At 53.1% G+C, this 11,867-nt stretch overlaps 1 protein-coding gene across 1 annotated transcript; it reads left to right on the forward strand.

Annotated features, from left to right (window-relative positions):
- Positions 1 to 3,379: 3,379 nt before the first annotated feature.
- anks4b (ankyrin repeat and sterile alpha motif domain containing 4B) lies at positions 3,380 to 11,552 on the forward strand. The gene is made up of 2 exons (XM_052022570.1): positions 3,380 to 3,863; positions 7,375 to 11,552. Exons 1-2 carry the CDS (start codon positions 3,616 to 3,618, stop codon positions 8,453 to 8,455), a joined length of 1,329 nt encoding a protein of 442 aa, XP_051878530.1. The 5' UTR covers positions 3,380 to 3,615; the 3' UTR covers positions 8,456 to 11,552.
- Positions 11,553 to 11,867: the final 315 nt, after the last annotated feature.

The following is an 11,867-nucleotide window of genomic DNA, read 5'->3' on the forward strand; positions in this document are numbered from 1 at the left end:
ATCTGGGGGAGTTAAAAGGAATGTGGGGAGAATAAAATTGGTGTAAATGTGTGATTGGTCGGCACAGACCCTGGTTAGCTGAAGGGCCTCTTTCCCTGCCGATTAGCGAAACTGTGATGCAGGGTTTCAACACAGAACATCGACAATTCCTCTCTCCCCACAGATGCTGCTCGACCCATTGAGTTCCTCCAGCAGATTATTTGTTGACTTAATCTTCCTCCTTGCTCAGATGGGAATATTTCAGGGTATTAAACTTGAAAGGTGAAAGTAAAGAGATGTGTACCTTTAACGATGACCTGTTTGTTCCCAAGGAGCTGAGCTGTCCTGCACAGGTGAGTGAGGCCCCTTACAGGAGAATAGTTCGCTGTTAGAGTGGAGGGAGAGGGGACATGACTCCCTCCTGCTGTGTCCCGTTCCAGCTGACAGGATCAGTAAGACTCGAACGGGAAAGACCTGTATTTCTGTAGCGTCTGCTGACAACCTTCAGGCATCCCAGAGAACTTAGAACCTTCAAACTGTGCGTAGAGTCACACAGCACAGAGACAGGCCCTTTGGCCCACTGTGTCCGTGCTAACCAAGTAACCATCTAAATTAATCCCATTTACCAGCACTCAAGTGCTCATCCAGATACTCCTTGAATGTTGTAAGAGTGTCTGCCTCCATCACATCCTCAGGCAGCATCGCTCTGCAGCACCAGCCCAGATACAATGACGAGCAGTGCTATAAACAGCCAGAGTCACCCCAACCTCAGCAGTTGAGCTGCAGTGCACCGGTGGGGAGAGAGGTTACTGGAACTGTTGTTTGTGGGATCTTGCTGTGTGCCAATTCGTTCTTCATTGGCTGTCAGCATAGAAGCAGGAGGGAGGCTATTCAGCCCCTGTGCCTGCTCTTCCCCCCCCGCATCAGTAAGATCAGGGCTGATGTTTCACCCAAACTCATTGGTTCCGAAAGTGTGTGGGTCCCATCTCTGGGCACTGAGCAGGGAGCTGGGGTGAGCTGAGAGTGGGAGGGCTGTGATAGCAAACACTCTCTGTCCCTGGGACCTGGGAATGACCACAACATCTGTCCTGCTGCAGGATCTTGACGTGAAACGTCAACCATCCTTCTGCCTCCATAGATGCTGCTGGACCCGATGAGTTCTTCCTGCGGCTTCTTTTTGTACTCAACATTTCCCACCTTAGAGTCATAGCATGGTGGCGTAGCGGTTAGCATAACACTTTTACAGCGCCAGCGACCCGGGTTCAATTCCGGCCGCTGTCTGTAAGGAGGTTGTACATTCTCCCCGTATCTGCGTGGGTTTCCTCCGGGTGCTCCGGTTTCCTCCCACATTCCAAAGACGTACGGGTTGGGAAGTTGTGGGCGTGCTATGTTGGCGCCGGAAGTCTGGCGACACTTGCGGGCTGCCCCCAGCACACTCGACGCAAAAAGATGTACATCGAAACACACAGTGAAATACATGTGACTAATAAAGATATCTTATCTTGGAGTTATACAGCACGGAAACAGACCCTTCGGCCCAACTGGTCCATGCCAACCAAATTGTCTTGAGCCAGTCCCATTTGCCTGCATTTGGCCCATATCCCTCTAAACCTTTCCTATCCATGTACCTGTCCAAATGTCTCTTAAATGTTGTGATTGTACCCACCTCTGCCACTTCCTCTGGCAGCTCGTTCCACACACCCACCACCCTCTGTGTGATAAACTTGCTCGCACCCTTTTAATCTTTCCCCTCTCACTTTAAGTCTCTCCCAAACAAAGGACTGCAGACGCTGGAATCTAGATGAAAAACACGATGATGCTGGAGGAACTCAGCAGGCCAGGCAGCATCCGTGGAGAAAAGCAGGCGGTCAACGTTTCAGGTCAGGACGACAAAAAAAACTCTGGTGCTGGTAAAAATAATCTATGCCCTCTAGTTTTTGACTCCTAACCCTGGGGAAAAGGGCTGTAGCCATCCAGCTTATCTATGCCTCCCGTGATTTTATAAACCTCTATAATGTCACCCCTCAGTCTCCTACACTCCAGGGGAAAAAACCCCAGCATATCCAGTCTCTCCTTATAACTCAAGCCCTCCAGTCCCGGTAACATCCTTGTGAATCTGTTCTGCACCCTTTCCAACTTAATCACATCCTTCCTCTTACCAAGGCGACCTGAACTGTGCACGAAACTCCAAGTGCGGTCTCACCAATGTCTTGTACAGTTGGAAGATGATATCCCAACTCTTGGTGCTCAATGGAGACACACCAGAGACTGCAGATGCTGGAAACTGGAGCAACACACAAAATGCTGGAGGAACTCAGCTGGATGGAGATGAAGGGTCTCGACCTGAAACATCAACTGTCTGTTTCCCTCCATAGATGCTGCCTGTCCTGCTGAGTTCCTCCAGCGTTTTGCGTGTCGCTCTTGTACTCTAAGTCAAATTTATTGTCACATGCACAAGTCCATGTGTGCACAGATGCAATGTAAAACTTACTTGCAGCAGCATCACAGGCACAGAGCACCAGATGAGCAGCATTCACAAGAAAAACATAAATTATACACAATGTTTACAAGAAATAAGGGAATGCAGGGATCTGGAAGCTGCACAGGAGGACGACATTTAGTATAAACTGGCATCAAGATTGTGACCCTGCACCTTATTGCACTTTCTCTGCAGCTGTGACACTTTACTCTGTACTGTTATTGTTTCTACCTGTACTACATCAATGCACTCCGTACTAACTCAATGTAACTGCACTGTGTAATGAATTGACCTGTACGATCAGTATGCAAGACAAGTTTTTCACTGGACCTCAGTACAAGTGACAATAATAAACCAATTCCAATACCAGTACAGACACCAGAGATTGCGGATGCTGGAATCTGGAGCAACACACAAAATGCTGGAGGAACTCAGCAGGTCAGGCAGCATCCGTGGAGGGAAATAAACAGTGGACATTTCAGGCCCAGACCCTTCATCAGGACTGGAAAGGAAGAGGGCAGAAGCCAGAATAAGATCGGCACAACATCGTGGGCCGAATGGCCTGTCCAGTGCTGTTCTATAATTAGAATATGTTCAGAATTAGAACAAAAAAGTCTGTTTTAGTGCCAAGTGGTCCCAGTGTTGCTGTACTGAGGCAGTGATTAGGGTTGTGCAGGTCGGTTCAAGAACCGAATGGTTGAAGGGAAGTAGCTGTTCCTGAACCTGGGGGTGTGGGGACTTCAGGCTTCTGTACCTCCTGCCCGATGGGAGCTGTGAGAAGAGGGCACAGCCAATGAAATCCTGCACAGTTTATATGTTTTAACGCCTTGTTTCATAATAAATGATTCTTCTCGGGTTCCTCCCTGCAGAATAACCCTCTCCAAGGAATCATTAAACTCCTGAGGCAGAATAAAGGATTGCAACACCCGCGGCTGTGCCTGGCTCGGAGCAATTTGCAGCAACGGGCGCTTGTAAATCAAAGGTCTCTCGCTCGGCTTTTAAGGTCGTCCTGTAGTTTGGGGCAATGCAAACCGATGGTGTCCCGACCTCGGGGCAGTTCCAACGCCCGCACCGGGAGCAATCTCCGTGAAAGCTGCAGATGTGTTTGTTTGGTGGGGTGAGGCAGATGTTGGGGGGTTGCCCACCCGGGAAGGGTGATGACCGGGATGGTCCACCTTAAGGCTGCGGGATGGATCTTGGTCCCGGGACCGTGGCTCCCAGCGCCCCGGAGCAGCCTCAACATGAGCGGCCGGTATCACAAGGCGGCCCGGGACGGCTACCTGGGTCCGCTGAAGGAGGCCACCAGGAAGGACCTCAACAACGCGGACGAGGATGGGATGACCCCGACCCTGTGGGCGGCTTATCACGGGCACCTGGAGGCTCTGCAGCTCATCTGTAGCCGAGGGTGGGTGCCCTGTCCTCCCCCTCCCTCACCCCCTCCCCTCCCTCCCTCACCCCCTCCCCTCCCTCACCCCCTCCCCTCCCCTCACCCCCTCCCCTCCCCTCACCCCCTCCCCTCCCCTCCCTCCCTCACCCCCTCCCCTCCCTCTCTCCTTCCCCTCCCTCCTCCCCCTCCCTCCCCTTCCTCCCTCACCCCCTCCCCTCCCTCACCCCCCTCCCCTCCCTCACCCCCTCCCCTCCCTCACCCCCTCCCCTCCCCTCCCTCACCCCCTCCCTCCCTCACCCCCTCCCCTCCCTCCCTCACCCCCTCCCCTCCCCCTCCCTCACCCCCTCCCCTCCCCTCCCTCCCTCACCCCCTCCCCTCCCTCACCCCCTCCCCTCCCCTCCCTCCCTCACCCCCTCCCCCTCCCCTCCCTCTCTCCTTCCCCTCCCTCCTCCCCCTCCCTCACCCCCTCCCCTCCCCTCACCCCCTCCCCTCCCCTCACCCCCTCCCCTCCCCTCCCTCCCTCACCCCCTCCCCTCCCTCTCTCCTTCCCCTCCCTCCTCCCCCTCCCTCCCCTTCCTCCCTCACCCCTCCTCTCCTCCCCCTCCCCTCACCCCCCTCCCCTCCCTCCCTATCCCCTCCCCTCCCTCCCTATCCCCTCCTCCCCTCTCTCCCCTCCCTCCCTCCTCCCCTTCCTCCCTCCCCTCCTCCCCTTCCCTTCCCCTCCCTCCCCCCCTTCCCTTCCCCTCCCTCCCTCCTCTCCTCTCTCCCCTCCCTCCCTCCTCCCCTCCTCCCCTTCCATCCCCTCCTCCCCTCCTCCCCTTCCATCCCCTCCTCTCACCTCCCCCCCCCCCCCCCCCGGGAACATCCCCTCTGCCCTGCAGGGAGGGAGGGCTGGCTGGTGACCCTCTCTCCTGGGAGACATCCCGTCTCTGGGGAGACTCCCTACCCGTCCCTTCTCCAGGGAGACCCCCCCCCCCCACCCAGGGAGACAGCCCCACCCTCCCTCTCCACTCCTCCTTCCACTCCTGTTCTGTAGACTCTTCCATCCTTCAGCCCAACTCGTCCATGCTGACCAACTTGCCTACCTGAGCTAGTCCCATTTGCCCGCGTTTGGCCCATATCCCCCTAAACCTTTCCTATCCGTGTATTTGTCCAAACGTCTTTTAAATGCCTCTGCCACTTCCTCTGGCAGTTCGTTCGATATACCCGCCACCTTTTGTGTGGGAAAAGTCCCCTTTAAATCTTTCCCCTCTCACCTTAAACCTATACTCTCTGGTTTTAGACTCCCCTACCCTTGGAAAAAGACAGTGATCATTGCCGTAAACTATGTAAATCTCTATCAGGTCACCCCTCAGCCTCCTTCACTCCAGGAAAAATAGTCCCAGCCTGTCCAGTCTCTCCTTATACCTGAAGCCCTCCAGTCCTGGTGGCATCCTCGCTAATCTTTAATGCACCCTTTCTAAATTAATGGCATCTTTCCTATCGCTGGGTGACCAGAACTGCACACATTACGCCGTGTGGTCTGTAGTGGTGGGTAGTTTGTGGTCCACTCCTTCCACTTTGGTCTCCTTGCAACGTGAGGAGGGATTGAGTAGACGGTGTCTGTATTCTCCAGAAGAATGAGAGGTCATCTCATTGAAACAGGGCTCGATGGGGGAGATGTTTTGCCTGACTGAGAGATCTAGAACCAAGGGTCACCGTCTTAGAGTAAGGGGTCAGCCTTTGGGGCAGAGATGGGAAGAAATTTCTTCATGCAGAGGAACGGAATCTCTGTAATCTTCCCTCAGTGGGTTCTGGAGGGCCATGCATGCCAAACGGAGATCGATAGATTTCTGGGCATCAGGGGGTGTGGAGGTAGTGCTGAGGTTGGGGATCAGCCATGATCTTGGGGATTAGTGGGGCAGGCTCAAAGGGCTGAATGGCCTACTTTTGCCCCAAATTGTAATGTTCTTGTGAGCCAGTTGAAGTCCAGTGTCTGGCAGGGCCACAGGAGGGTCACATTGACCCTCAGGAAATCACCAAAGAGCCCTTGGGAATCTTGAGGGAGAGTTTGGCTGCTTCCCCGGCCTCCTGTGACCAATACCCCTCCCTCAGCCAATGTCGCTGAAGCGTTCTCTGGTTGTTGCTGCTTGTGGCAGCTTGCTGTGCACAAATTGACTGCTGCATGTGTTATAGCAGTGACTAAACACTGGAAAGTGTTTCATTAGAAGTAAAGCCCTTTGTGCTCAGGTAGGTAAAGAAACACAGTTTAATTTGGTATTGGTATTGGTTTATTATTGTCACTTGTACCGAGGTACAGCGAGAAACTCGTCTTGCAAACCGATCGAACAGGTCAATTCATTACACAGTGCAGTTACATTGAATTAGTACAGAGAGCATTGATGTAGTACAGGTAAAAACAATTTAATTAATTCCATTTAGAGTCATAGAGCTATCCAGCATGGAAACAGACCCTTTGGCCCAGCTTGTCCATGCTGACCAAGTTGCCTATCCGAGGTATTCCCATTTGCCTGCATTTGGTCCATGTACCTTTTCTCTCCATGCCCCTGTGCTGCCCTTGATGTGGTTAGTGTGGACTCTGGACCATTCTGTCTGACTCTATAATTCAGGAGTTCCCCAGTCTGTGTCAGCAGCAGGGTTTGTCCCCAAACTGCCTCCGGTAGTGGCCCAGTCAGCTGAAGAGGAGTGAGGGAGGCAAGTTTTGCCGCGTCGTGGTACGACAGTTCCAATGTACAGGAACACAACAGGCTGCAGAGAGCAGTGGACACAGCCCGGTCCATAAGGGGCACAGCCCTCCCCGACACTGACGGCATCTACAGGAGGCGCTGCCTTAAGAAGGCGGCATCTGTCATCAAGGATCCCCACTGTCTGGGTCATGCCCTCTTCTTGCTGCTTCTAACCATTCAGGCAGGAGGTACAGAAGCCTGAAGTCCCACACCACCAGGTTCAGGAACAGCTACTTCCCTTCAACCATTTGGTTCTTGAACCGACCTGCACAACCCCAACCCCACCTCAGCAACAGAACACTACGGACCACCTCTTGCACTGCCGTGGACTTGCCTCTGATTGTGGTTTTCTTTGCACTGATGTTTTGCTTTGCACAGTCTTTTATCTTCGCCATCTTGTATAATTTACATTCTGTGTGTTGTCTGTACCTACCTGCCTGTGATGCCGCTGCAAGCAAGTTTTTCATTGTACCTGTACCTCGCCGTACATGACAATAAACTCAACCTGACTTGAGTCACACAGCACAGAAGCAGGCCCTTTGGTCCAACCGGTCCATGCCGACCAAGATGCCTATTGAAGCCAGTCCCATTTGCCCTTTGTTTGGCCCAGATCCCCCTAAACCTTTCTTATCCATGTCCCTGTCTGAATGTTTTTTAAATGTTGTTAGTAACTTGCTAAACAAGTATCAAAGGGCTGTAGTGTGTGACCGAGGCAGGAGTTCATGGGAAGGACGAGGCTGAGGGAGGACGAGGGCTCACTGTGAACATCTGGATTAAACATCTCATCCCCGTTGCTCTTTCAGAGGTGACCCTGACATCTGTGACATCTGGGGTAACACTCCCCTTCACCACGCCTCCACCAATGGCCACCTCCACATCATCACCTTCCTGGTCAACTTTGGCGCCAACATCTGGGCCCTGGATAACCACTCGCACTCGCCCATGGACGCGGCGGCCAGCAAGGGCCGCATGGAGTGCGTCCGCTTCCTGGACGCAGTGGCCTCCAGGCAGACGGCGGCCAACCCCAGGCAGGTGGCCAGGCTGAAGGAGAAGGCGAGGAAGGACTGCGAGAGGCAGGTCCGGGAGAGCGAGAGGCGGCAGAGGAAGCACCAGAGCCGGATGAACAAGAGGTACGGAAGGGACACGGAAGCGCGGGGCGGTGGGACTCCCGGGAGCGGCGGCGGCGGCGACTCAGGGTCCCACCAGGCCCCAGCCGCTGGCTCCCAGCGGGAAGGCACCCTCACCTCCTTGTTGAAGGGATCCCTGCAGAAGAAACTCTGGAAGAAGGAGGGAAGCCAGAGGGTTCTGGAGGGACAGCCGGGGAAAGACGTCATCTTCGTGAGTCAAGCCAGCGGCCGTGCCAACGTACTGGAGGTGTTTCCCGAGCCGAGCGCGGCATCTCCCGACCTAATGCCCGCGGAAGTCGAGGGCCAACGGGACCAGGAGTCTCTCTTCAACCGGCCAGGATTGGGGAACATGCTGTTCCGGAGGAATTTCATCCTGGGCTTGAGCGAGGAGTTGGAAGATGTCGGCTCCCAGGTGCATGCTGAGCTCCTGGATCCCAGGGAGGGCGGCGAGGAAGCCGACACCCTCAGCGAAGAGGAGTGGGAGGAATTGCCCTGGCAGGAGCAGGAGCTCGGTCTAGACGACGAGGAGCCGGAGACAACCCCGCTGGAGGTCTTCCTGGCCGCCCAGAACATGAGCGAGTTCCTGCCCTTCCTGACCCGAGAGCAGATCGACCTGGATTCCCTGATGCTCTGCTCCGATGCGGATCTGAAGAGCATCCACCTGCCACTCGGACCCCGGAAGAAAATAATTTCGGCGGTCGAACGAAGAAAGTTAATCTTGGAAAGTGCGTGTGAGCTGGTGGACACAGTGCTGTGAGTCTCCTGGCACTGTGCAGGCAGCTGCCTGGTTAAAGGTGCCCGTCCCCTCCGCTGTGGGCACCAGGTACTCGGTCCTAGTTGTTGGTGCGAAGCCAGACGTCTCGAACTTGCAAGGTTCTGACTTCACTCCCACGCCAGAGAATTGAACACTGACTTGAACTCTGGGTATTACACAGCACAGGAAAAGGCCCTTCAGCCCACCATGTCTGTGCTGAACACGATGTTGAATTAAATCCCTTCTGCCTGCACGTGATCCATATCCCTCTGTTCCCTGCACGTTCATGTAAGATAAGATTTCTTTATTAGTCACATGTACATCGAAACACACAGTGAAATGCACCTTTTTGCGTAGAGTGTTCTGGGGGCAGCCCGCAAGTGTCGCCACGCTTCCGGCGCCGACATAGCACGCCCACAACTTCCTAACCCGTACGTCTTTGGAATGTGGGAGGAAACCGGAGCACCCGGAGGAAACCCACGCAGACACGGGGAGAACGTACAAACCCCTTACAGACAGCGGCGGGAACTGAACCCGGGTCGCTGGCGCTGTAATAGCGTCACGCTAACCGCTACACTACTGTGCCTGCCCCGTGTGTCTGTCTAAAAGCCTCTTGAATGCCCGTTGTATCTGCCTCCACCACCATCCCTGGCAGCCCATTCCAGGCACCCGCCACTCTCTGTGTAACAATAAAACTCGCCGTGTGTCTCCCTTAAACTTTCCTCCTCTCGCGTTAACAGACGCACCGCACAGAAACAGGCCCTTCGGCCCATCACGTCCATGCCGACGCCTCTACACTGATCCCATTTGCCTGCATTAGGACCTCATCCTTAGATGTCTATTTAAGTGCCTGTCTAAGTGTCACTTTTTTATAACAATACAGGCCCTTTGGTCCACCATGTTGTGCCGCCCTTCAAACCACTCCTAAGACTATCTAACCCCTTCCTCCCACATATCCCTCTAACTTAAATTCCTCCATATGCTTATCTAACAATCTCTTGAACTTGTCCAATGTATCAGCCTCCATCACCACCCCAGGCAGCGCATTCCATGCACCAACCACTCTCTGGGTGAAAAACCTCCCTCTGACATCTCCCTTGAACTTCCCACCCAATACCTTAAAGCCATGTCCTCTTGTATTGAGCATTGGTGCCCTGGGAAAGAGGGGCTGGCTGTCCACTCTATCTGTTCCTCTCAATATTTTGTACACCTCTATCATGTCTCCCCTCATCCTCCTTCTCTCCAATGAGTAAAGCCCCAGCTCCTTTAGTCTCTCCTCATAATCCATACTCTCTAAACCAGGCAGCATCCTGGTAAATCTCCCCTGCACCCTTTCCAACGCCTCCACATCCTTCCGATAATGAGGCGACCAGAACTGGACACAGTACTCCAAGTGTGGCCTAACCAGAGTTCTGTAAAGTTGCATCATCTCTTCACGGCTCTTAAACTCGATCCCCCGACTTATGAAAGCTAACATCCCATAAGCTGTCTTAACTACCCTATCTACCTTTGAGGCAACTTTCAGTGATCTGTGGATATGAACCCCCAGATCCTTCTGCTCCTCTACACTGCCCAGAATCCTGCCATTTACCTTGTACTCCGCCTTGGAGTTCGTCCTTCCAAAGTGTACCGCCTCACACTTCTCTGGATTGAGCTCCATCTGCCACTTGTCAGCCCAACTCTGCATCCTATCAATATCCCTCTGCAAGCTTCGACAGCCCTCCACACTATCCACAACACCACCGATCTTTGTGTCATCTGCAAACTTGCTAACCCAGCCCTCCACCCCCTCTAAGTCGCTTAAATGTAGTGAGTGTATCTGATTTCACCCCCTCCCCTGGCAGCGAGTTCCAGATGTCAACCACTCTGTTTAAAAAAGAAACCAGCCCTCAGATCCCTTTAAAACTCCTTCCTATCACCCTAACTGGTGTTTTTGAAATGCCTACATTGGGAGTAAGATTCTGACTACCTTATCTATGGCTCTCACCATCTAACCTCTATCAGGTCACCCCTTGACCTCCTCACTCTGAGGAAAGCAATCTCCCCCCATAACCGGAGTCCTCCAATCCTGGTGACGTCCCAGTGAATCTCCTCTGCACTCTCTCCAATGCAGCCCACATCCGTCCTGTGGTGTGGTGACCAGAACTGCACACAATACTCCTCAACTAATGGGGGCTTCCTTTGGGATGGGCAATACCCCTCTACTCTGTTGGGAAAGGGTTCCAGCACTTGAACCAGGACCATCGTTGTTCTCTGGAAGTGCGACACGGAACATTGTTAGACGTCCTCCAACGTATAGCAGGGTTCCTGTTATCCACTGTACAAAGTCTGGATAGGAACATGCATAGGAAAGGTTTCGAGGGATATAGGCCAAACATGGGCAAATGGGACTAGCATGGCCTTGGTCAGCATGGGCATGTTGGGCCAAAGGGCCTGTTTCTGCGCTGTGTAACTGCACGACTCTATGAAAGGTGGACTTGGGCAGAGTAGATGGAAATCAAACTGTTGAAAGATTGCAAGGTCTGGTCTTGTCATCGGGGACCGAAGACAAATATCTACAAAAGGCTGTGTTATTTCAATGTCTTTATACTGGAATTAGTTGCAGAATATTCCATCTGGTAACTGGAACCCCAGTTACGGAGGTCTCGACGCCAGTGAACGAACGTGGTCACAATCTGTCGTCTTGTCATCCCTCAGTGGCAGCCCTTCTGAAGCCAGACCACTGGGAGAGGAACAGGATGCGGGGAACCCTCCCCCACAGACTCTTGGAGCTCGGGGCCTGCTCCCCAAATCAGGAGCAGCTCTGTCCAGCACTGCCAGCCCCCACCCCGAAGCAGAAAGGATTTGACGAAAGAACCTTGCGTTCCTGTATTGGTGAATTTGTCGTGTGTTTCTGTCCTCCCCCCAATGTGTGATCCTGTGTCAATGTCTGCATGTAATGTCAACTGGTGCCAATTGTTCTGTGGCTGTTGGTCTTCAGCTGGTAATGATTCTTCCTCCTTTATGATGTTCTTCAGCCAATCATAATGCTATTTAATATTAATAAATAACTGCTCAGGATCAATTCTGATCCCATTAAAAGAGATTTGGTGGCAAGAAATTGTAATGTATTCATTCTAAGTATGGTGCTGACAAATCCAGTCTGGATTTCAGGAGAAATTTCCTTCCTGAGAAGAGGGTGAGAAAACAGACTCTAACCCCCACCTCGGCGAGTCGATGAGTTGAACTTACGGAGAGAAGGAGGAATGATCGGGGTGTACAACATATTCAGAGGGATAGATAAGAGTGGACAGCCAGCGCCTCCATGAAGCAGAGGGCTTTTTGTGACAATCCAGTCACCATTACTGACACTGGACTTCACTCCAGATTCAGTTTAAATTCCCCAGTTGCTGTGCTGGGATTTGAACCTGTGTCT

This window comes from Pristis pectinata, chromosome 8 (assembly GCF_009764475.1).
Source record: "Pristis pectinata isolate sPriPec2 chromosome 8, sPriPec2.1.pri, whole genome shotgun sequence".
Taxonomy (NCBI): Eukaryota; Metazoa; Chordata; class Chondrichthyes; order Rhinopristiformes; family Pristidae; genus Pristis; species Pristis pectinata.